This window comes from Dermatophagoides pteronyssinus, unplaced genomic scaffold, assembly GCF_027571235.1.
Source record: "Dermatophagoides pteronyssinus isolate colony J.1.1.1.1 unplaced genomic scaffold, Derpt_VIB-CSIC_2022.12 sq0005, whole genome shotgun sequence".
Lineage (NCBI taxonomy): Eukaryota > Metazoa > Arthropoda > Arachnida > Sarcoptiformes > Pyroglyphidae > Dermatophagoides > Dermatophagoides pteronyssinus.
Genome location: NW_027461529.1, coordinates 2,591,679 through 2,615,875, shown reverse-complemented (window position 1 = coordinate 2,615,875; position 24,197 = coordinate 2,591,679). Strand labels below are relative to the sequence as shown.

Below are 24,197 nucleotides of genomic sequence, written 5' to 3'. Positions count from 1 at the left end.
TTATTTCGCAATAAGATTCGTTTTTTTTGTAAATCAATTTTGAAAACTTTATTGTTTTAATAAAAATTTTTAACGCAAAAAAAAAATAATAATAATGTTTTTTTTTTATTTGTTGTAAAATATTTACAATAATCAATGATCAATTTGAAACATTATAACAAATTTTTTGTCAAGTGTAATAAGAAGGAGAAAAAAAAACGGTCAAAAAAAAAGATATTTTTTACCCGTGTTAATTGTGTATCATTTTTTTTAAAAAAAAAGGATAGGATTTCATAATTTGTCCAGAATGAATGCGTGCAAATTAATTATTAGAAGAAGCAAAAAAAAAGCGTGTTCGTTCGTTTGATGGTGATTTGAAGATTCATAGATTTTTTTCAACATTTCGATGCCAATTTATAAATAATTTTAGTTAATGTAAAAAATTTTATCGAACCATCAACACCGAATAATGTTGATATATTTTTATCACAATTTAGATAATATGATGAATTTTTAGTCTATTTTTTAAAGGAAAAAAATGTAACAAAAAATTAATTAAAAATCCAAATTAATTAGTTTTTCAAAAAAAAACTTACAAAAACTAGACCATTATCAACAGCATAATCAAGCATACGAGAACAAATTTTTTGTGGTGAATCCTGTTGAACCCCGCCAAGAAAATGTTAAATTATGAAAATTATTGAAATTACAATCACAATCGTAACTTACCATTGTTGAATCAAAAAATTTAGCTATCTGTTCGAAATTTTTTCCCGTTGTTGTTGTTGTTGTTGATGATGTTTTCTTTATCGTACGATTTGTTTGTGTTGTTTTGTTACCTTTGATTTTTTTCATTGAATCAAATGTTGTACCATTTTTTGATTGATCATCATCATCATTATTATTATCAATATTAGTAGTAGATGAATGACGACGTTTCATTCTTGTTGCTCCCGTTGTTGTTGACGCTTGTTGTTGTTGTTCTTGTAATATAATTTCATCAATTAATGGATCTTTTTTCAATTTAGATAATTGTTCATGTAAACGATCATATGCAACAATTGCAACACGACGTTTAGCTGGTCTTGTTGCTTGATATTCTTCTTGTTGTAAACGTCTTGCTAATTCTTCATCTGTTTCAATACTTAATGAATCATCATCATCATCATCATCATCATTATCATTATCATTGTGATTATCAAGATTATTATTATTATTTTCAGTATCAGCATGATAACTTTTTCTTCGTTTTATCGTTGTTGTAATTGTTTTTGATTTATGTGATTGATTATTATAATGATGATGATTATTATCATCATTTGATTTTCTTCTTATTGTTTGTTTATTATTGTTTTTTATAATCATATTACGATTATTATTATTATTATTGAATATTCTATGATGATGATGATTATCGATTGGTTCCAATAATGTTCGATGACAATTATTATTATTATTATTAATTTTTGTTTCATTTAAATCATCTAAATCAACAACACTATTTTCACTATCACTAAAATCACTTCTTTTAAAAAATGTTTTATTATTGTTGTTACAAATAATATTGGACGGTAGTTTTTCATCATCAATAATATTCGATAATTGTTGTTCATTTGATGATTCATCATTCGAATGAACAACTTCAGATGAATCAGATAATATTGGTATATCAATTGATTCATTATCATCCAATACAGATCTACTATTATCATCATTATTATGATAATAACCATTACCATTAAGAATTTTAGCTATATCATGGCTATTATTATCATCATCATCATCATCATCATGAACAATACCATTACGATGAATATTTATATCTGAATCTAATGATGAATATGAATGTGGTGATGATATTGATGAATTATTTGAATTTATTGATCGAATACTTGCTATACTAGTATCATTATCATTACACCAACATTTATTCATCATATTAGGATTGTTTTCATGATGATTTGTATTTAATTCAATTGATTTTTTTATTAATTCTTGATCAATAGATTCTTGATTATTTAAAAATCCATTATTTCTTTTTAAATTTTCTATATTTTCATTTGAATTTTTACATTTTGTTAATGTTGATGTTGATGACGACGACGATGAAGAATATGTAGAAAAATTATCCAATGTTAATGTAGGTTTTCTTATATTAGTAGTAGTTGTTATTGATGATTGATCTTCATCTAGATCAAAATTTCTATATGCAGTATAACGCATTAATTTTTTCCAAAATACAGTTCTTTGTTGTGGTTTATCAATATTTGTACCATTATTATTATTATTATTAATACTACTATAATCACCATTTGTATTAATACCATTTATTTTTGTTTGTTTATCAACAACATTTGTTATTAATGATGATATTGAGGAAAATGACGAAGAAGACGATGATGATGATGATGATGAATCTTGAGCATTTTCAAATGAATTTTTCATTCTAATCGAGGTAGTTAGTAATTTTGATGATGATGATGATGATTGTAAATCAGATTTAATTTTTTCAATCATTGTTTTCGAATTGGTTGAATGTTTTTTAATTTCGTTATTATCAACTACAGAAGATTTTAAATCATTATTATTCGTTTCATTTGATAATGATAATGATGATGAAATTGTTTGTGCTACAATCGAAGATTCAATTTGATGATTCGATTCCTGTAATGATGAAAATTTTTCATTCTTTTTGTTATTCGGTTTTGCTGTTTGTTCAACATTTGATGATTTTCTTTTCTTTAATTTTGAAATTTTTCTTTTCGTTATTGTTGTTGTTGTTGGCACTTCATTGGAAGATTTTTTATTTCCAATACCATTGTTTGTTGAAATTTTAATGATTGGCACTTTTGTTTTTCGTTTTGAATATTGTTTTTGTTGTTGTTGTTTTTGTTGTCCATTATCATTATTATCATTGATCAGACGATGACAAGAATCAAATACAGATATTGAATGTCCATATTCTGGATAATGATGATTATTATTTATCAAAAATTTTAATCCATTTGTTGTTATTGGTGATAAATTTGTTGTTGTTGTTGTTGTTGAACATTTATTTTGTATTGTTTTTAATCGATTCAATGAATAAAATGATGATGATGATGAAATAGGTATATAATGACTATGATGACTATTTAATGATTTAATTAATTTACGATCATCATTAGACATTGATTCTAATAATGTTATTATTTGTTTATAAATATCTAAACGATTAAATATTGTACGTATAAATGTTGTACCATATTTTTGTCCAATTTGTTCAATAATTTTATTCTGTACATTTTTTAATGTTAATTTTTTTATATCATTTTTTCTTATTATATCTGTTTGAATGAAAAAAATGAGGAAATAATTTACAGAATTACAGAATCAACAAAAAAAAAAAAATTTACCATTAATAATTATTGAAGCATCATTCATTGCACATTTACGTAATTCCTGTAAATCTTTATTATTATCATTTTTTTCAAATCTATTCATCGAAATCGATGGTAATGTTGTTGTTGTTGATGATGATGATGGGGATGTTGTTGTTGTTGTTGATCTAGATGAGATTGTTTTGTTGGTTATATCATTGGTAGAAATTATCGTCTTAACAGGATTTGCTGTAAAAATTGTTGTTGTTGTTGATGATAATCTCGAATATTTTGATGATTTTGATTTTGATAATATTTTCGATAGCCGTAAAGAATCATCATTTTGTAAATATTTTGTTGTTGTCGATGATAAATGATGTTTGCTATCAGAAAAATTGGCTATCGATGGTTGGCTAACTTTCAACGAAGTTTCCAACATTTTGTTTGAATTGAAAAAATGCAAAATTTATTTTATTTTAGTTTTGATTTCTATGTTGAACGAATAAAATGATGATGAAAAATTAGAGCAATTTTTCCACCGTATCATATCAACGATGATTGGGGAAAAAATTCATTAATTGAAATTCACAAACACAAAATCATCATCATCATTTTTTTCCCATTAACAAAATTTATTAATGGCGGGATTTAAATCGGTAAATAATTTCTTGTACTGAATATTTTTTTTCAACGAAAAACAAAACACGGATTCACATCAAAATATTTTTTGGTGAAATAAAAAAATCAAATAAACGAGCCACACAAAATGTGAAAAAAATAGTCAAAAAAAAAACTTCTAATTCTTGAAATTCATTTCATTTTACACATTATGATAACGATGATGATATGTGTCCAAATAGGAGAAGGATTTTTTTTCTTTTTTTTTGGTTTGGTTTTGTTGGCCAAACAAAAAACGACATCAGAGATAGGAAGAAGAGAGAAAGTATAGCGATATTGCAACTCCTCAATATCAATGGTGGATCCTCCGCGTACAACAACAACAACAAACAAACAAACAAACAACGTAAAAAAAATTGCAAGAAAAACAAAAAAGATTGAAATGTTAAGATTGTATACACACACACACGGTATAGTGAAGAAAATTATATTAGGATTTCGATATATATACATCAAAAGAGGAAGAAGCATAATATACGCGTATGTTCCAAACAAGTTGAATACGTTTTTGGAGAATGAAAAAAAAAGAAAATTTGTTGAATAAATTACAGATCAAACACACACATATATATAGATGCTGCTGCTTTCATTTCATCTTTTTTCTTTTTTCATTCATTTTTTTCTGGGACACAAAGTTGATAATTGAAAAAAATAGTATCCAGAAAAGCATTGAGTTGAATGAAAATATATATAGCAAAATTGCATTCAAAAAAATTGTTGGTGTTAAATGAATCGAATATCCACTATGTTACACTGAGAAAAATGAAGGGTGAAGAAGAAGCATAGAAAATAGTTACGAAAAACACGGACAAAACACGGACAAAATTTGTACAGCGAAAGTAAGATTTTGGAAGCATAGAAAATAGAAAGTAATCTGCATCAAAATCCACGTGACCAGCGTGAGAGCGAATATATCGATAGTTTCGATATTTTTTTGAATTGATCCAGATCCTCGATTGTTTTTTGAATTTCACTTAAATTTTATTTAAATTTTATAATTTGAATAAAATAAATTAAAAATATAAATTAAAGATTAAAATCACAAGTCCCAAATTGATAAAACGATCCAATTATGCGCCATGTGATGGAAGAGAGCCAGAGAATTCACGGTCATTGATGCCAATTGACTAATTTACATCCATTTTGATTATCTTCACTCGATTACCAATGTTCACTTTCATGATAATTGGATGATTTGACAATTTTGATGAATGTACGATAATATTGTTAACAAAGAGAATAAATGCGAATTTTTGTTGATTGAAACTTGATTAATTGTCATTTGTTCGGGATGATTCATCGATGATCGTCAATGTTTAGTTATCATCAGGTCGGAATATGAAATTTCAAACAAGAATTAGATTCAATGTTGTTGAAAATATTTGGAATTCATTTATCGTTTAATTGGTAATGATCCATCGATGATCGGCAATGTCGAGTTATCACCAGATCGGAATATGAAAATGCAAAAAAGAATTAGAATCAATGTCGTCGAAAATATTAAGAAGTAATTTACCGTTTATTCAATTGTCATTGATTGGTAATGATCCATCGATGATCGGCAATGTCGAGTTATCACCAGATCGGAATATGAAAATGCAAAAAAGAATTAGAATCAATGTCGTCGAAAATATTAAGAAGTAATTTACCGTTTATTCAATTGTCATTGATTGGTAATGATCCATCGATGATCGGCAATGTCGAGTTATCACCAGATCGGAATATGAAAATGCAAAAAAGAATTAGAATCAATGTCGTCGAAAATATTAAGAAGTAATTTACCGTTTATTCAATTGTCATTGATTGGTAATGATCCATCGATGATCGTCAATGTTGAGTTATCACCAGATCGGAATATGAAAATGCAAACAAGAATTAGAATCAATGTCGTCGAAAATATTAAGAAGTAATTTACCGTTTATTCAATTGTCATTGATTGGTAATGATCCATCGATGATCGTCAATGTTTAGTTATCACCAGATCGGAATATGAAAATGCAAACAAGAATTAGAATCAATGCTGTTGAAAATATTAAGAATTTACCGTTTATTCAATTGTCATTGATTGGTAATGATCCATCGATGATCGTCAATGTTTAGTTATCACCAGATCGGAATATGAAAATGCAAACAAGAATTAGAATCGATGCTGTTGAAAATATTAAGAATTTACCGTTTATTCAATTGTCATTGATTGGTAATGATCCATCGATGATCGTCAATGTTGAGTTATCACCAGATCGGAATATGAAAATGCAAACAAGAATTAGAATCAATGTCGTCGAAAATATTAAGAAGTAATTTACCGTTTATTCAATTGTCATTGATTGGTAATGATCCATCGATGATCGTCAATGTTTAGTTATCACCAGATCGGAATATGAAAATGCAAACAAGAATTAGAATCGATGCTGTTGAAAATATTAAGAATTTACCGTTTATCCAATTGTCATTGATTGGGAATGATCCATCGATGATCGTCAATGTTTAGTTATCACCAGATCGGAATATGAAAATGCAAACAAGAATTAGAATCAATGTTATCAAGAATATTAAGAAGTAATTTACCGTTTATTCAATTGTCATTGATTGGTAATGATCCATCGATGATCGTCAATGTCGAGTTATCATCAAGTCGAGATATAAAAATGCAAAAAAAAAGAATTAGAATCGATGCTGTTGAAAATATTAAGAATTTACCGTTTATTCAATTGTCATTGATTGGTAATGATCCATCGATGATCGTCAATGTTTAGTTATCACCAGATCGGAACACTGAGAAAAAAGTCCATTTTGGATGCCGTAATAACGCCAACATTGAGGTATGCACGCCATCAAAAAAAGCATGTAAATGTGTTAGCGATTGGCGTGCAAACCTCAAAAAAATTGGCGTGTGCAAACCACACTTTTCTCTCAGTGAATATGAAAATGCAAAAAAGAATTAGAATCAATGTCGTCGAAAATATTAAGAAGTAATTTACCGTTTATTCAATTGTCATTGATTGGTAATGATCCATCGATGATCGTCAATGTTGAGTTATCACCAGATCGGAATATGAAAATGCAAACAAGAATTAGAATCAATGTCGTCGAAAATATTAAGAAGTAATTTACCGTTTATTCAATTGTCATTGATTGGTAATGATCCATCGATGATCGTCAATGTTTAGTTATCACCAGATCGGAATATGAAAATGCAAACAAGAATTAGAATCAATGTTATCAAGAATATTAAGAAGTAATTTACCGTTTATCCAATTGTCATTGATTGGTAATGATCCATCGATGATCGTCAATGTCGAGTTATCATCAAGTCGAGATATAAAAATGCAAAAAAAAAGAATTAGAATCGATGCTGTTGAAAATATTAAGAATTTACCGTTTATCCAATTGTCATTGATTGGGAATGATCCATCGATGATCGTCAATGTTTAGTTATCACCAGATCGGAATATGAAAATGCAAACAAGAATTAGAATCAATGTTATCAAGAATATTAAGAAGTAATTTACCGTTTATTCAATTGTCATTGATTGGTAATGATCCATCGATGATCGTCAATGTCGAGTTATCATCAAGTCGAGATATAAAAATGCAAAAAAAAAAAGAATTAGAATCGATGCTGTTGAAAATATTAAGAATTTACCGTTTATTCAATTGTCATTGATTGGTAATGATCCATCGATGATCGTCAATGTTTAGTTATCACCAGATCGGAATATGAAAATGCAAACAAGAATTAGAATCAATGTTATCAAGAATATTAAGAAGTAATTTACCGTTTATCCAATTGTCATTGATTGGGAATGATCCATCGATGATCGTCAATGTTGAGTTATCATCAGGTCGGAATATGAAAATGCAAAAAAAAAGAATTAGAATCGATGCTGTTGAAAATATTAAGAATTTACCGTTTATCCAATTGTCATTGATTGGGAATGATCCATCGATGATCGTCAATGTTGAGTTATCATCAAGTCGAGATATAAAAATGCAAAAAAAAGAATTAGAATCGATGCTGTTGAAAATATTAAGAATTTACCGTTTATCCAATTGTCATTGATTGGGAATGATCCATCGATCATCAAAATCATGAAAATCCTTGATCGGATTGCAAACATTATTGATTTCAAACCAAATGAGTTAAGAATGGTATGAAATTAACATCAAGTTTCTGGAACTCAATTATAAAATGTCAGATTGAAACTTTCAAAGAAATATCATACGTACATATGCACTGAAAGCAATGAGGATATCAAAAAATTGCATTTATGAAGATTGATTGATTCGGCCATTATGATAACTTGTTAAATATTTTCAATCGATAACTTGAAGTCAAGTTTTCTTAATTCTCTTCATGCCGTTTGCCATCAAATTTGAAAATCCAAATGTTTGCCAACCTAGCAAAATTGTGAAAACGATTATTTTTTACAAATTTCTTTCAATAAAAAGCGGACTTATCCAATTCTGAAATTCTTGTCTAATGATTGAATATCTATTAGTTTCAATTGAAGGTGATCATATCCAAGATCATAGACGAGTGCCAACTTATGGAAATAGTTTGAAATATGAAAAGGAAACGAATCATACTCCGAATTTAGTTCAGTTCGCAAATCTATTTTAAAAATAAAGTCTGAATTTTCAATAATTCCCAAAATAAAAGGATACTTAATTACAAATGGTTTGGTCAGTTCAACTTTGTCATCGATCATCAATATTCATATGGTGATGCAAGTATTTGACATTAATTTTTCAAAATAATCTTTGTTTTGATGAACTCTCCCAAAATCGAAAAAATTTTTACAAATTATCATCTATTATTTGGCCAGTATTTTGAATTGAGTTGAAAAAGATTGCGCCAACATCATTAGTGAACAATCAATCCAAACAATTCGTTTGAAGAAATTAATCAGATAAAATCTTTAGAAATAAAAAATTAAACTGAAATTCACATAAATTTCGTTGTTACTTAACTTGAAATCATGAATGTGATCAAAATTTTTGAATCTTACAATTGCCACAAACGAAAATAAATGAAGACAAATGTCGCTATGAATTACCATTTGATTATAAAAGTTTGGTTGAACATCCAGAAATATATTAATTCTGTTTTTGAAACGTCAAAATTCTTGATTTATTTCTTTATTTTTGATTTTAAGAAAACTTATTTCAAAATTTACACTCGAAAATGAGCACCGTTTACTTTTATAAACATTCTTAATGTAAACATTCGAACTCAAATTAACAACGGTCCTTCGAATTCGAATTCGAATCCGCCAATTTTTTAAACCCTTCATATAGTCTGTTACATTTTTCAAATGCTGCGATCCAAATGGATACATTTTTAAATTTATTCATTTTTAAAAATAAAGTAATGAAATAATCTTGATAAAACAAATTTTAATCATTAAAATTGGAAAAAGAAATTACATAAGATAATAAACAAAATAATAAAAATATCAAACAGAAACGATGTTAAGACCAGAACGGACATTAGAAAAATCCATTTTCAAATTACGTGTTAAAATCGTTAAATTATCGGCTTAATTCGTCCAAGTTGATGATTTTCATTCCTCTTTATCATCCAGTCATCGGTCAATATCTATCTTGATATGAAATGAAATATGGGAAATGATTAGCTTTAATTTTATCAAGAAAATTAATAATTACCGAAACGATTTAAGAATCACCAGTAGAATTTTAAAAAATCATGCGTTCATTCTTGTATTCAGGCTATTAAATGAGCAAGTCTGGCCGAAAACATTGAACCTTTGGATCACCTTTCATTGATTAATTCGTTGTTTCATCAGATGAATCCAAAGGTCCAACGCATTGACCAGACGACTTCAACAACACAGCCTGGCCAAAGGTTGGACCAAGTTAGGAAAAAAAGAGTTAAGAGAATATGCTTTTTTTGTTTTTTTTTTGTTTTTTAATTTTTTTTTGTTTTTTTTTTAATTTTTTATGATAAAAATTTCAAAAAAATTTGAAAATATACTTACAAATATACTTACGAATAACCAAAGAACCTGAAAATAGAGATGTACCCAAAAGCTGAAGAAAGAACCCGAAGAAACCGAAGAAATAAACTTACAATATACTTATGAATATTCAAAGAACCTGAAAATAGAGATAGACTCCAAAGCTGAAGGAAGAACCTATTTCATCATCGAGTAGTTGACAAAATAGGATCCTTGAAACTTGAATAAATAAGAATTCAAGTGAGATAAATCTGCTAAAGGTATCTCATTTGAATCCAAATTTAATTCCAACTTATGGACATTAGATTCGATGTTACGATCAGTAACTTTCCACAATTTACCTCTAACAAAAACCTCTGAATCTCGTGCTGCAAATTGACGAGCTTCGATAAAATAACAATCATTGCTCAATAAAGAGCGAAGAATGCTACGACCTAACGGAAATGGGTAGTGCGATGAGGACAAAATTCCCTCATCATAAATTTTATCAACTACGTGCAAAAACGGTTGTGCCATCTGATTTCGCTTAGAAAGCGAATAAGGCACATTCAAAAAATTCTTGGAGAGGCTTAGCAAGTTTTTCAGATAAGAATGAACACGTTCATACTTATCAGTGCTAAACCGCGAAAGCGGTCCATAGAATTCAGTCAATTCAGGATAATGACTGATGAAATGGACTTTAGGGGTAGCCAGTCCATTTTCATGGCACAAACGAATAAATTCCCTAACTGATGACCGTAGTTCGCAAATGTTTGGCATGGATGGCGAAAAAACAAAAAATATTACTTTCCTAAGATGAAAGTAAATAGCATAATCCGATGGATTTTCCATCATTTCAGGAAATATTTCCACTAAGCGGACAGCTAACTCAATCTTTTGCCAACCCTTACCTCGAATTTTTATTGTTTTGGGTTGAAAATTAATATCTAACTTACCATTTACCCAAATTTTAAAAGATTTAAACCTATTTCTAACCGTATCTGACCCTAATTTGACCTTAAGAATCTCAAAAACTTTTGCAATGATCGTAGAGATAACGCCCTCAGCTAGATCATGAAAAATATCAGCTGGAGCAATCTGAAAAACATTTATCCCTAATTTGTCGAAAGCTGATCGACAAGTAATTCCATAAGGACTAGCAAAATTCTTGATGGAAAGAACAGAGTTTACCTCATTTTTATAAGAATCATAAGAATTATGAATCGCCAAATGAGTGGAAGTATCATCAAGCGATGATAATCGAGTGTGTGGTATGCCACAATGCCGGCAGGCAAAGGCATAGCCAAAGCTCCGACGAAGACCTAGTAATTCGGCGACAGATAGATTATCGCCCACAATATGTGATAAACAAACCGGTATATGTATCTGTCGATCATTCAATGCATACGAAATACCGTCTCTAAATAAACAAAGAAAGTCCTCAGACAAAGGACTCATGATGTCCAAAAGAGATTGATTTGAATTTTTCAAATCATCTGGACACCATATCATCAGAAGATGAATATCTTTTTTCTTGGACGTATATTGTCGGTTATCGATGTCCAAATACAGTACATACACCTTGTACTTTTTGGAAGAATCTCGAAGTGGGTTACATATCCCAAATTCATCTCCATAGATCATCAATCGAAGTTTACCATTAAACCCATTGTTTCGAACGTAAGGAGTTACGTTCGTGGTAGTTTCTTGATTGATAATACGGACCAAATCATCATTCAGGATATATTTGACCAGAAGTTCCCTAATTGGAATATAATAATATGATTTTTCATTATCCAAACGAAAGGGCTTCGGTTGAATATGCAAAGGATTGGTCATTGCAAATTTTTCTTGAAGGTAAGAAGAATCTGCCATTCGTAATGCATAATTGCTGAGAGTTGGATTATTGCAAAACGCATTTAAATAAAATGAAGAAAGATAATGTATCGATTTTCCAGTCGCATTGTGCAACACTCGATCTCCAAGAATCCTCTGACAGGTAGCCTCGAATAACGCGTAATCAGCATCAGACAAAGTTTTCTTGACATCCATCAAAAATTCAGAATCCACGCGGTCACTGCTAATGGGAACAATATCTTCAGGTTCCTCTTCAGGTTCTGCTTCATTAATAAAAATAACATCATCATCAAAATCTTCATCAAAACCAGGTTCTTCAATGTCGAGAATTTCAGGTTCGGCAGACGCCTCAATATCCTCCATTGGAAAATCGCGCGAAGCACTTTGAGTTTCTGATTCTGTTGACGACTCAACATCCACCATTGGAATATCGCGTGAAGTACCTTGAATTTCAGAAAGACTGGAATGACTTGGCGAATCACTGTCACTCACTGTGATTTCGGGATGATCTATCTTCACATGTCTATCCAGTGTCGCATAGGATCGGAACGTTCGATCACAACAAACGAAGCTGTTGATTTTTTTTAGCTCGCAACGCCTGCAAAGAAATATATATTGGATTATTTTTATCATACTTACGTCTGGATTGGACCTAAGATGGGTTATTAGTAATGAAATATAATTAAAACATTAAGCACTTACTTGAAATAACTTTGGAATAAGTTGTCTGGCCCGGTTGACACTTGATTGCAAAGCTTCTTTTAAACTCAACGATAAATCGGATGACATCGATATATTTTCGGCTTTATCTTGCACAGCCTGGAATTTTTTGAGATTGATGTTGGCCTTACCATGTTCGTCAATAAATGGGCCAAGCATTTGAATATATTCAATATAAGGTGGAGCAAAATAAACATCAAGAGTTCCGGCCTCAAGAAATCCAAATAGTCTTTCAAGTCGAGATCGAAGTTTCCCGTAAATGGATTTTTTGGACATTGTATATTGAGAAAAATAAACACAAAAATGAATAATAATAAAAAATTTAATAATGAAAACAAGAAGTTAAGATTGGCAGTGATAGTATTTAAAATTCAATTTCAATTCAATTCAAAATTCAATTTTTCAATTTTAGCCTTAACACTCAAAGTGTCAATTCGATAATGAAATCGAAAAACGGTTGAATTTTAAAGAAATGAATCTAAAGACCTCAAGAAAATTTCAAAAAACGGGTTGGACAAAAACTTTTATGATTTTATTAAGATTTAAGTTAACTTGAAAAGATTGTGTAAACAAATTATATCTCAACAAAACAAAAGTTTTTTAATGCAATGCAGTAGCCGACCGTTGGCCACTGTCACTGGTGATTTTGGTGTGGTGCTTAGAATTTTATTACATTTTGTATATACAAAATATCAATTTGAATTCCAAGTTTTGATTTGGTTACAATTCTAGCACATGTGTTTGATTTGTATTCTCGCGTTATGTCCATTGTATAAACACATGTGGTTCTTTTTTACAAATTTTAAACTTTGAATGTTTTTTCTTCATGACCTTCGAATATTTCGAATTTTCTTAATGTTTTATGTCGTTAACATTCTTTGATATTCGATTTGTCTATAGAAATTCCATGTATACATTCCATTTCTTGTTCGATGGAATTTCTAAATTTACCATGAAGATCATGTTACATTTTAATTTTTAAAACTTTAAATCGCACATTGAAATTCATGATAATTTTAAGATGATGATCAATATGAATCGGTTTGAAGATTGGTGAATGATGATCAGATAATGATAATGGTTGTTGTTGTTGACCAATCGATGATTGTGATTTATGGCCAGATTGTGTAACATCCAACGATGACGATGATTAATGATGACCACCACAATGATGGCGATGCTATCGTTGCTGAATGTTGATTGGCAATGATGATGGTAAATGTGGCAGCATTGATGATGTTGATGAACCCATTGGTTTCGGTTTTATATGTCATGGACATGATGCTATTTAGATGATAATAAAACACATTTGATTAGCAAAGTGAATATCACAATCATTCAATGTTATTCCTCTTACCTTGTTTAGTAATTTTCATTCCAAAGATAATGTGATCTTCGCCTCTGCAAATCTTTTTAATCAAAACTTCATTTCTGAATATTGACAATGTTTATAAAATGATTTATTCTTAAGCATTTCCTTTTGAAGGTCTCCAGAATAGTTTTTCTCAATAGTTTTTTTCGTGAAAATTTCATCAAATCAAATTTTTATATCTGATTGAAGATCAAATATGATTTATGAAATTAACAAGCTGATCAATCAACCAAAAGTCATTTTGAATTGATTTTCCAATATCAAAATTGAACAAACGAATTCCATCAGATTGTTTGAAAAAAATTTAATGAGATGAACAAACTCAAATTCCAGTTTTAAGAAAATTGATTACGAAAAATTCAATTGAGATTTTCGTTATCACTCAATTTGATTTCATGAATCCGATCAAGATAATCTTTCAGGTCCTCCGATTTTGTTAATAATCCAAAGATTTAATTGCAATGCAAATCAGGTTGATCATCAAAAATAATAATTTGAGATTAAATATTAAATCATTCATTCTTATAATTATTGAAAAATCGTTCAACATTAATTAAATCCGGTGTTTTGAAAATGAATGGGAATTGTTTATAGTTCCCGAGTACATCAAAACAATCGTTTGATACTTTTAAAGTGAAAATCGCACAATCGAATGCATACAACATCATCATCATCAGTGGTAGAGGCATCCAAAAATTTTTTGCATGTGCCGCTACTTCGGAAAATGGGGGAAAAAAAGGGGGTCATTTTTCTCAGTGTACGAAAACCAGTTTGTTTTCTGTTTTCTCCAAAACATTCCGATATTCGAATCTCTGCTCAATTGGATACTCAAGAGTAGTGGTATAGATTTATGGTGGCATGATTTTTTTTTTTTTTTTTTGTTAGGATATCTTTTACATGTATCCAGCAAAAAAAAAAAAAAAAAAAATGCTAGACGCATTGATGAACAAGCAAACTTATAGATACCACACATTCGATTATTCGAATAATCGAATGCTGGGAACAACAAAACGTTGTTCCATTTTGTAATTTGCATTTTTGAATATTCCAAAAAAAAAAAATTTTGGTTGTTTTTTTTCAATTTTTTAGGATTTCTTTATCATTATTATTGATGAAAATGAACTAAAAAAAATGAACTAAAAAATTTTCAAGATTTTCTTCAAATTGGATCACAAGATTCCTCATTAAGATGCTAAAAAAGACCAAGACCAAAAAAAACAGTTTTGTTTTGGATTTTTGTTTTCAAGTTCAAAAACGGTTTTAATCACGTCATTATTTTTGTTTTTTTTTAAATTTTAATTAGGATTTTTTCATTTCATTTTGAAAAAAATTTTTACAAAAATTGAAATTTATAAATTTTAATTTTTTTTGGCCGCTAGATGGCGATAGTAAAAGGCAATGACGATGATGATGATGATGATGATGAAATTCTTTTGTTTATTTTAGCTCTTTGAACTTGACAAAATGATGCAAACTTTTGATCAAAAATAGAGCAAACAAAAACAAACAAACAAAATCGAAATTCTAATATTCTGGATTGATTAGCTGAATGGAAATTGATTTGATTTAAATAAAAAAATGTTTCAAACAAATGCTTTTTTTCGTTACTATCAATGTCCGGAAAAAAAATTAACAAAAAAATGTACAAGAACATTTTGTCAATATAATCATGGTGATAATAATAATAATAATAATAATATTGGAGAATCAATTGTTGTTAATTATAGTCAAACAAATTTTGGTGTTGATGATTTTTTTACAAATCTTCGTCCAGAAGATTTGGAAGGTTATCTACCACCAGCAACAACAACAACAACAACATCGACAACAACAACGACATTATCAACAACAACAAATTCTACAAATGAATCAATCATTTCACCAAACAGTATTAATTTCGATGAAGCTGGTGATGATGATAATAAAATTGTTAATAGTAAAAAATCGAATATTAAATGTTCTACGATGAAACGAACATTATCGTTTGAAGAAACTTCTAATTCAAAACATAATTCTCAGCTGATAAATTCGAAAAATAATAATAAAACTGATGATAATCGGTGTTCAACAGTTGAAAAAAATCAAAAATTACCTGAACAAGTTACTAATGTAAGTGGATTTTTTTTCGGTTATATGAATTGAAATTAACCAGAACAACATTTTTTTTCATTACTTGGATAGAATTTGAAAAAAATACGAACATTACCAGTGAAGAAAAAACATTATCGTGAAGTTATGTTGGAACGTTATGCTAAAATAGCAGCTTTATCGAAAACTGATTCAAATGATTCGTTGAAGATTGATGATACGAATACTGCTGCTGCTGCTGCTTCTGCGAATACAACAAACTCGAACAAGTCTTTGATACTCAAAACAAATGAATATGATAATAAAAAAGGCCAAAATTCAAAAATTACAACTAATAATCAAAAACCTGAAGATATAGTAAAAAAATTTGCCATAAATTGGATGCCAATCATATTACCATCGGTAAAAATTCCATTCAATATACGTGTTAGAAATATAAGAAGAATTTATCAAGAATTATATACAAATAAATCGAATAATAAAAATGAAAATGACCTATGTAATGAAGCAAAAGAAATTGAAAAAGAAATCTGTATTCGAAGTAAAAGTTGGTCAAGTTTATATACATCATTGCTTGCATCAAAAATTCGTTCCATTCGTAATAGTGATGATAATGATAAAATATCTGATTCGAAAAAACCAAGAATAAAAATTGAAACTTCTGTTGTAAATAATATGAGTATTGTAAGAAAATCTAAAATCACCTATAATGATTTGAATCCAGAACAATTAGTAAAATTTCTTGAACAATTAATTCTGCCGGAAAATAATCAATTAGAATATGGATTTCCAATAATGGATAATGAAAATAATATAGCATTATTTTCAAAAAATGAATGGAATAATCGTAAACAATTTATAAATACATTAATTAATTATAATGAAAATATTTTTATTAATTGTGATCGTTGTACAAAAACATATAAAAATCCACAAAATCCTATGGAAAGTTCATGTGTATTTCATCCAAAACATGCTTATAATATAAGAACAAATGGTAGAATTGAACGTTTTTATGTTTGTTGTAATAATGAAGCCGGTTCGATTGGTTGTCAATCAATGAATGTTCATATAACAAAAGGTTATCAATTTATTGAAACACGTAATGGTTTTTGTCATACAATATCACGACCAACCGAAATACCTAAAGCATATGCTTTAGATTGTGAAATGGTAAAATAATGTTTTGTTTTTTTTTTTGTAAAAATGTCATTTTTAAAAAGTTTTTTATTCATTTTTTTTTAAATTTAGTGTTATACCGAATCTGCATGCGAAATATGTCGTATAACAATCATCAATTTTAATGGTGAAGTCATTTATGATAAACTAGTAAAACCTAAAACAAAAATTATTGATTATGCAACAAAATATTCTGGTATTAATGAAACAGATCTTTTAAATGTAACAAATACATTAATGGATATACAAAATGATTTAAAAGAATTAATATCCAGTGAAACAATTATTATTGGTCATGGTTTAGATTCAGATTTTCGTGCTTTAAAATTAATACATAAACGTATTATTGATACAACCTATCTATTTCCACATAAACGTGGTTTACCATTTAAAAAATCATTAAAAACATTGGCTGTTGATCATTTGAATCGAATTATTCAAGAAGATGGTAAAAAATAATTTTGATTTTCTGATGTCCATTTGATTAACCCTTTCATTTCATTTCATTCCATTCATTTTTTAAAAACAAAGATCTTGGACATGATAGTGCTGAAGATGCAAAAGCTGCTTTGGATCTTGTTAAAATTCGTTTACAAGATATAATTAATAAACATAATGTTTAAATAATGGTAAAAATTTTTGGTTAAATCTGAGTTTTGTTTGTTGTTTGATCTTTAATTTTGTTTTTGTTTGTTGTTTTTTGACATTTTACTCATAGGTTGTATGAAATAAGATGAAGATGAGTTTTAGACTTTTTTGCAGATTTCAAACGTCTATAAAAATCAATAACAGATCTGAGATCGATATGTCATTTTGATTTTTTGTTTTTGATTAACAACACACGCATATTGTTTTATATAAAAATTTTCTTTCCAAAATTTCAACATTTCGAAGTTCTCACTTTAACCAATCAATCAACAATTTTCAACAAAAAAAAATGGCCATTGAAGATCAAATTGATTATTTTATGTTTGATCATGATAAATATATGTTTTCGGGACGAAGTGGTAAACAACGTTCAAAACGTGAAACAACAATGCATACAAATCGTTTTGATCCAAATGGTCATAGTCGTAAATTGCTTGTTAAGCTTCGTAATACTGAAATAAAACGTCGTTGTTCAACGGTATCTACTTCGTTACCACCACCACCACCACCAACAAGAAAATCATCCATTGTTCAATCATCGCAATCAATCAAACAAGGAAACAAATCTCGTTCATCAAGATTGATTATTGATTTGATTTAATTATATAAAGTTTTATAAATCTGTTTTTGTAAATTCGCTAAATATTTCTCTTTTTTATAATAATTATTATTATTTAGAAAATTACAATGACAATTCGAAAATTACAATTACAATTCGAATTGTAAACGAAAAAGGAGAAAAAAAATGTTTGAAAAAAGTTAATAAATTTTTATTTTAAAACTTTATTTCGTTTGTTTTCATTTTCGATTAAGCTAAACGTTGTATTTTACAAAAATACATTGGACCAAAATTTGTACAAATATTTGGTAATATTTGTATACCATATTTAAATTGAAAATCAAATTGAAACATTGTACGTAATGGTCGTAATGATTGTTTAAGATTAATGATTGCAAATTTCATCAATGGTTGTTCTTCGTTCATACGTTTCAATGCCATATGTATAACACCATCATTTTGTATTGGTGATAAACTACAAGTAGAATAAACAACCGTACCATTAATTTTTATCGATTTAAGTGCTTCACATAATAAATCTAATTGTTTATTTGGTATGGAAATTCTTTCATTCATACGTTTCGGTGAAAAAATATTATTTTCATTCGAATAAATTGAATGTCGATCATTTGTACATGGTACATCGACCAGTATTTTATCAAATTTATTATATTGTCGTAAATGAATTGCATCCGAATGACTGAATATGATTGATTGTTTAATTTTATCTTTAGGTATAAATGAACGAAAAACATTTTTCAAACGTTCAAATCTTGATTCGGATAATTCATTCAGAAAAAATTTACAATTTTTCATTTGTAAATACATTAATAATGATTTACCACCAGGTGCAGCACAAAAATCTGCAACATAATCACCATTTTGAATATCCATAGCTAATACAGGTAATATTGATGCACCATCAAGTAAATAATAATTGAATAAATTTGTTTGACATAATTTTGCAGCTGGAAATTGTGTAAAATCATTACGACGAAATAAATAAAGATTTAATAAGATTGGCATTTCAATATTGGTTTGTTCAATATGATCAACAACTAATTCATGATTAGTATTATAGAATTCAAAATATTCACGATCATCAACAATTTCTTCACGATATTTTAATTCGGTTACAGGTACAAATTGACTTAGATCCAAATGTAATGATGCTTGATTATGTTCAAGTTCAGATTCTTGTACATCGGTAAAAAAAGCTTCAATATTTTCTGTTTCAGATTCTGTTTGTTCTAATTCCGATGGTATGATAATCGATTCATCATGATCATCATTATTATTATTTTTTACCATTAATTTTCTTGATTGAATAAATTCTTCACGTTTTAATTGTTTAATAATTTTTCGTAAATTTTTATCATAAATATAACGTAGATTGTATGCACCAATTTGACGTAATTCAATTTCGGTTGATTCAAAATCAACAAAATTATTCACAATTGCTGCATATTTTTTCGGTGATAACAATCCTAAACGTATTGATTGCCATTGTTTTTCATAAATTTTTCCATAAAAATTATCAAAATGACGTAATGCCAGTTCAGTATTATTTATTTTATTTTTACCTTTATACTGTTATTTAAAAATATGTATGGATTTAATTCAGTTAACCAGCCAAAGAAAATACTTACAAAATGAACATTATTCTTTAAAATTAATGATAAACTTTTGATTTTTCGATAATTTGAAACAAACATTGTTGATGTTTTTGTTTTCGTTTTTACGAACAAAATATGTTTCACACACGTGTGTGTTTATCAATTCGAAATTCGATCAAAGCGTCATCTATTGTCAACAATTTCAATCACTGAAAAGTTTTATTTTTCATTTTGAATTTTTAAAAAAGTTTTTTTTTTGTTTTGTTTTATAAATTACAATGATAAATTACAACATTTTTCTGTACAATTATGATGATTCAAGTTTCATTTGTTGTTCGATAATTGATTCTGGCCACCAAAATGGTCTCCATGTACGTATACGATGACCAGTTTTACTTAATTTCAATCGTGAATCACTTGAAATTGAATCAAATTTAAGTACAGCCAAACCTTGATCACCATAATTTGATCGAAATCGTCCAACATTTTTACCATCCGAATCGATTACATTCTGTAATGGTAACATTTCATTTGATTCGACTAATGGATCAATAATTTTAATAGGCATTATACGTTTACGTATTACACCGGTATGATAAGTTCGTGCTGTTAATTCTTGTCCAATATAACAACCTGTTTTACCAAACAAAATGTTAATATTATGAAATAATAACCATCATCAAACAAAAATAAAATAAACAAACCTTTTTGAAAACTAATTCCATTCAGTATATCACCATTAGCATCAAATGGTAATGATGTTTCAATTGGAAAATCTAAACTACCTTCACCAATACCATATTGATAACGAAATGAACGATAACGATTTTCATCAATATCAATAATTTTCCATGTTGGATTCATTTCGTTTAAAAAACTTAATAATTCATTATTTGATTGAATTTTTGTTAGAATTTTATAACCAAAATAATTATTTCTTGGATCATTAACGAAAATTGTATTTGATTCATTATTATTTATTTGAATAATTTCATTTAAATTATTTTCAATAACAGTTGGAAATAATGAATAACAATGCCAATCATTCGTATCGGATTGTTTAATTGAAACTTTACTTTTAATTTTATAACGTTTTAATAGTTTAATTAAAATTGAACTAATTTGTTGATCAACTTCTAATAATAATATTGCATCATTATCATTTTGCTTTGTAATCAATCGATGTACAAATAAATCGGCAATAATACGTCCAGTATTATTTAAAATAAATGAATAAATACATGATGTAGAATTTGAATGATTATCATTGGATTTATAACGAACATCATTTGTAATTAAACCTTGTAGAAAATCAATAGAATCTTTTCCAGTAATTGTTAATAAATTTTTACTTTTTAAATTTGCTAAATAATAACTTTTTGTTGATAAATGACGATATGAATATCTGATGAATGTTGATTTAAGTTTGAACATTTTGTTTTTGTTTTTGTTTTGGACAACAGTTGTTCCAGAAAAGATTATTTTTTATTCATATAGAAAAACTCTCGAAAAAACATCAACATGTGTATGTAATCATCACGTGATTCGGATTAGATGAACGAATTAATCGATAGTATTTTTGTTTTCCTAGATTTTGGTCATTTTTTTCTCAGTAAATTCTTTCCTCACACCCAAAAATGGATTCTTTCTGTTATTTTTTTTGCTCTAAAACCCGTTAACCCTTCGTTTGACAACCAAATAAAAATATTGGTAATTTTAGAATCTTTTCGATTCCAATGGAAACTATCCAACCATACAACCATACAACAACAACAACAAACGCACACATACAGGAGTGCCTACGTGATTTAGCATCAACTACGACGACGACAATCGTTTGACAATGATGATGTTTTTCATAAAATAAAAATAAGGTTAATAATATTTTTATTGGAAAAAAGAAAGAAATTTTTTGCACAGGAAATATTTGGATAAGCGAGATATACACATACACATACATCAAAAGTCATATGATCATGATAATAATGTTTGTTTGTCTGTTTGTTGGTCGTCGTCGTCGTAAAATTTTCGATGACGATGACAGTTTTTTTTTCAATTTTGATCATTTTGTTTACACAATTTTTTTCGATTTTGTTTTCCAATTTTGTTTTTTGGTTTTTTTTGGTCAAAAAAAAGCAAAATGAAATGATCATATCATCCAGACAGACAGATTTTATATATCCAGATAGATTTAGATAATATTTTTATTATTTTTTTTAACTCTTCCACGTCATCATCATCATCATCGGTAATTTGTAACCAAAAAAAAAAAAAATTGTTGTTGTATGTAGAATTTCAACAACAACAACAACAACCTGGCTAGTTTGTTACAAAGAAAATAATAATAATGTCCAAGTAATGATGATGACCAGCTTCTGTTCATCATCTATTTTTAATAATTATTATTACTTTCTGGTTACACTGGTTAAGGATGTACAACCGAAAAAAATACAGAAAGAAACATTCAGATGCACACACACACAGAGACTGGTTATGTTTTGAGAATCTTGAAAAACAAGTTCAGTAATTTGAATGTCATTTGAAAAAGCCAAAAAAACCAAAAAAATCGATCAAATAATGTTTTTTTTGCATCTAAAATTCCAGAAAATTCCGCAGAATTCTAGTAAATTTTTTGTTTTTTTGTTTTGTTTTTGTTGTTTTTGTTTACTTGTCATTGCATCATTAAACAAAACAAAAACAAAAAATTGCAATTAATCATATGATTGCTTTAACATTTTAGAATGATTTTATTAAATGATTATCATTCAATTTCTAATCTAAATCATCAAAAAACAAAACACAATGAAACCATCATCGTACTTATTTTTAACACAACAAAATAGATCACAAGATTTATTTTGATATTTTTAGTGTAAACGTGTTTTGTTGTTGTTGTTGTTTATCATTGATTGATAATTGTAGATTCTCTCTCTCTCTCTCTCTCTCTCTCTCTCTCTCTCTCTCTCTCTCTCTCTTGATCGCTAATCCACTTGAATCAAATCAACAACAAATATCAATCAACAACCGATGTACATGTACACATTCAGCATTTTTTTACGAAAGAAAAACAAATAATAATATTGGCTGCCATGAAGGTCCTATGTATTTTCAATGGAATTTTTTCGTTTTTTGTTTTTCTTTCTTTTACGGGCGTCAACATTTGACAACAGAGAAAACAGAAAAAGTCATAAGTGAAACTTGTTATTATCATTATCGTTGTTTGTTGTTGTTGTTGTTGTTGAAAAAAGGAATATCATATATAAATAGGAATGAAATACAAGGATACAATCATCTCACTCTCTCTCTCTCACTTTTTACACTTGTTATTTTTTAGCAAAATATTTTTTCGCCAAAATCGTTTAAATTTTGTTTTTTGTTTGTTTGAAAATTTCCAGTCAGTATTTTTCGTTTGTTTTGTTTTGTCCTGATATTTTTTGTCTTGCTGAAACCAATTCGATAAAACCAACAATTTTCCCGAAAAAATGTCATCACTTGAAGATCCAACCATTATGGATTATTATATGTTTGAACATGATAAACATATGTTTTCATCACAAAGTGGTAAACAACGTACAAAAAAAGAAGCCGAACAACATACAAATCGTTTTGATCCAAATGGTCATTCAAGAAAAATTAGTGAAAAATTACGTAATTCGGAACAGAAAAAAAAATTAGAAAATTTAAAACCTAAACCACGTACACGTAAAGATTCGATTGAAGAATCAGATGAAACAACAGAGGATTAAAAAATTTGTTTCTTTGTTTTATTGTTTTATTTTTGGATTTTCTGGATTGCTGTTGTTCAGCTATTGTTCGACAATTGGATTGTGATAAACGGAAGCAAAATTGGAAACGAAATGAAATCGATCGATGGCCTACGTATTGGGGAAAAACAAAAGTTTTAATTCATTCATTTTGGTGGTTATTTTGTGTTAATTTCTTCCTTTCTTTATTTTTTGGTTGTGGATTTGCTTTGTTTGATGATTTGTAAATTTGAAAATTTTTTTTTGTATTTTCTTTTATTGAATTGTGATTGATTGATTGATTGTATGCAGTCATAAATAAATTGAATTTAAAAAAAAAATTTAAAAATTGTAATTTTTTTCCAAGTAAAAAACCAAGCAAAAAGCGAAATTCCAAAATCAATTTTTTAAAAAAATCGAAATGCTAGCAGCGCCATCT

General features: G+C 28.1%; 7 protein-coding genes and 1 long non-coding RNA gene across 9 annotated transcripts; 3 read left to right on the top strand and 5 right to left on the bottom strand.

Annotated features, from left to right (window-relative positions):
- Nucleotides 1–126: 126 nt before the first annotated feature.
- Nucleotides 127–4,762, bottom strand: LOC142645015 (uncharacterized). Its single transcript, XM_075820029.1, has 4 exons — nucleotides 3,375–4,762; nucleotides 709–3,305; nucleotides 576–638; nucleotides 127–497 (listed from the first exon to the last, which is right to left on the bottom strand). The coding sequence occupies exons 1-4, from the start codon at nucleotides 3,775–3,777 to the stop codon at nucleotides 375–377; spliced, it is 3,186 nt and encodes a 1,061-aa protein (XP_075676144.1). The 5' UTR covers nucleotides 3,778–4,762; the 3' UTR covers nucleotides 127–374.
- A 4,634-nt stretch (nucleotides 4,763–9,396) lies between these two features.
- On the bottom strand, nucleotides 9,397–9,879 carry LOC142645019 (uncharacterized). Of its 2 annotated transcripts, none has more exons than XR_012846205.1 (2): nucleotides 9,687–9,879; nucleotides 9,397–9,622 (listed from the first exon to the last, which is right to left on the bottom strand). It is a non-coding gene; the product is annotated as an uncharacterized LOC142645019 (long non-coding RNA). The 2 variants fall into 2 exon arrangements; XR_012846206.1 differs by having other exon boundaries at nucleotides 9,397–9,618.
- A 295-nt stretch (nucleotides 9,880–10,174) lies between these two features.
- On the bottom strand, nucleotides 10,175–14,713 carry LOC113792612 (uncharacterized). The gene is made up of 4 exons (XM_075819989.1): nucleotides 13,911–14,713; nucleotides 13,040–13,837; nucleotides 12,536–12,782; nucleotides 10,175–12,485 (listed from the first exon to the last, which is right to left on the bottom strand). The coding sequence occupies exon 4, from the start codon at nucleotides 12,464–12,466 to the stop codon at nucleotides 10,175–10,177; it is 2,292 nt and encodes a 763-aa protein (XP_075676104.1). The 5' UTR covers nucleotides 12,467–12,485; nucleotides 12,536–12,782; nucleotides 13,040–13,837; nucleotides 13,911–14,713.
- Nucleotides 14,714–15,204: 491 nt separating this feature from the next.
- LOC113794718 (uncharacterized) lies at nucleotides 15,205–18,050 on the top strand. The gene is made up of 5 exons (XM_027344850.2): nucleotides 15,205–16,034; nucleotides 16,107–17,186; nucleotides 17,265–17,640; nucleotides 17,724–17,821; nucleotides 17,911–18,050. The coding sequence occupies exons 1-4, from the start codon at nucleotides 15,504–15,506 to the stop codon at nucleotides 17,813–17,815; spliced, it is 2,079 nt and encodes a 692-aa protein (XP_027200651.2). The 5' UTR covers nucleotides 15,205–15,503; the 3' UTR covers nucleotides 17,816–17,821; nucleotides 17,911–18,050.
- LOC113794719 (nuclear protein 1-like) lies at nucleotides 17,986–18,626 on the top strand. The gene has a single exon (XM_027344852.2). The coding sequence runs from the start codon at nucleotides 18,130–18,132 to the stop codon at nucleotides 18,439–18,441; it is 312 nt and encodes a 103-aa protein (XP_027200653.2). The 5' UTR covers nucleotides 17,986–18,129; the 3' UTR covers nucleotides 18,442–18,626.
- On the bottom strand, nucleotides 18,603–20,225 carry l(2)10685 (5-methylcytosine rRNA methyltransferase l(2)10685). Its single transcript, XM_027344812.2, has 2 exons — nucleotides 20,049–20,225; nucleotides 18,603–19,989 (listed from the first exon to the last, which is right to left on the bottom strand). The coding sequence occupies exons 1-2, from the start codon at nucleotides 20,112–20,114 to the stop codon at nucleotides 18,649–18,651; spliced, it is 1,407 nt and encodes a 468-aa protein (XP_027200613.2). The 5' UTR covers nucleotides 20,115–20,225; the 3' UTR covers nucleotides 18,603–18,648.
- On the bottom strand, nucleotides 20,216–21,968 carry LOC113794721 (iron-sulfur cluster assembly factor IBA57, mitochondrial-like). Its single transcript, XM_027344854.2, has 2 exons — nucleotides 20,720–21,968; nucleotides 20,216–20,648 (listed from the first exon to the last, which is right to left on the bottom strand). The coding sequence occupies exons 1-2, from the start codon at nucleotides 21,447–21,449 to the stop codon at nucleotides 20,323–20,325; spliced, it is 1,056 nt and encodes a 351-aa protein (XP_027200655.2). The 5' UTR covers nucleotides 21,450–21,968; the 3' UTR covers nucleotides 20,216–20,322.
- Nucleotides 21,969–23,280: 1,312 nt separating this feature from the next.
- Nucleotides 23,281–24,099, top strand: LOC113794704 (uncharacterized). The gene has a single exon (XM_027344831.2). The coding sequence runs from the start codon at nucleotides 23,498–23,500 to the stop codon at nucleotides 23,759–23,761; it is 264 nt and encodes an 87-aa protein (XP_027200632.2). The 5' UTR covers nucleotides 23,281–23,497; the 3' UTR covers nucleotides 23,762–24,099.
- The last annotated feature ends 98 nt before the right edge of the window (nucleotides 24,100–24,197 follow it).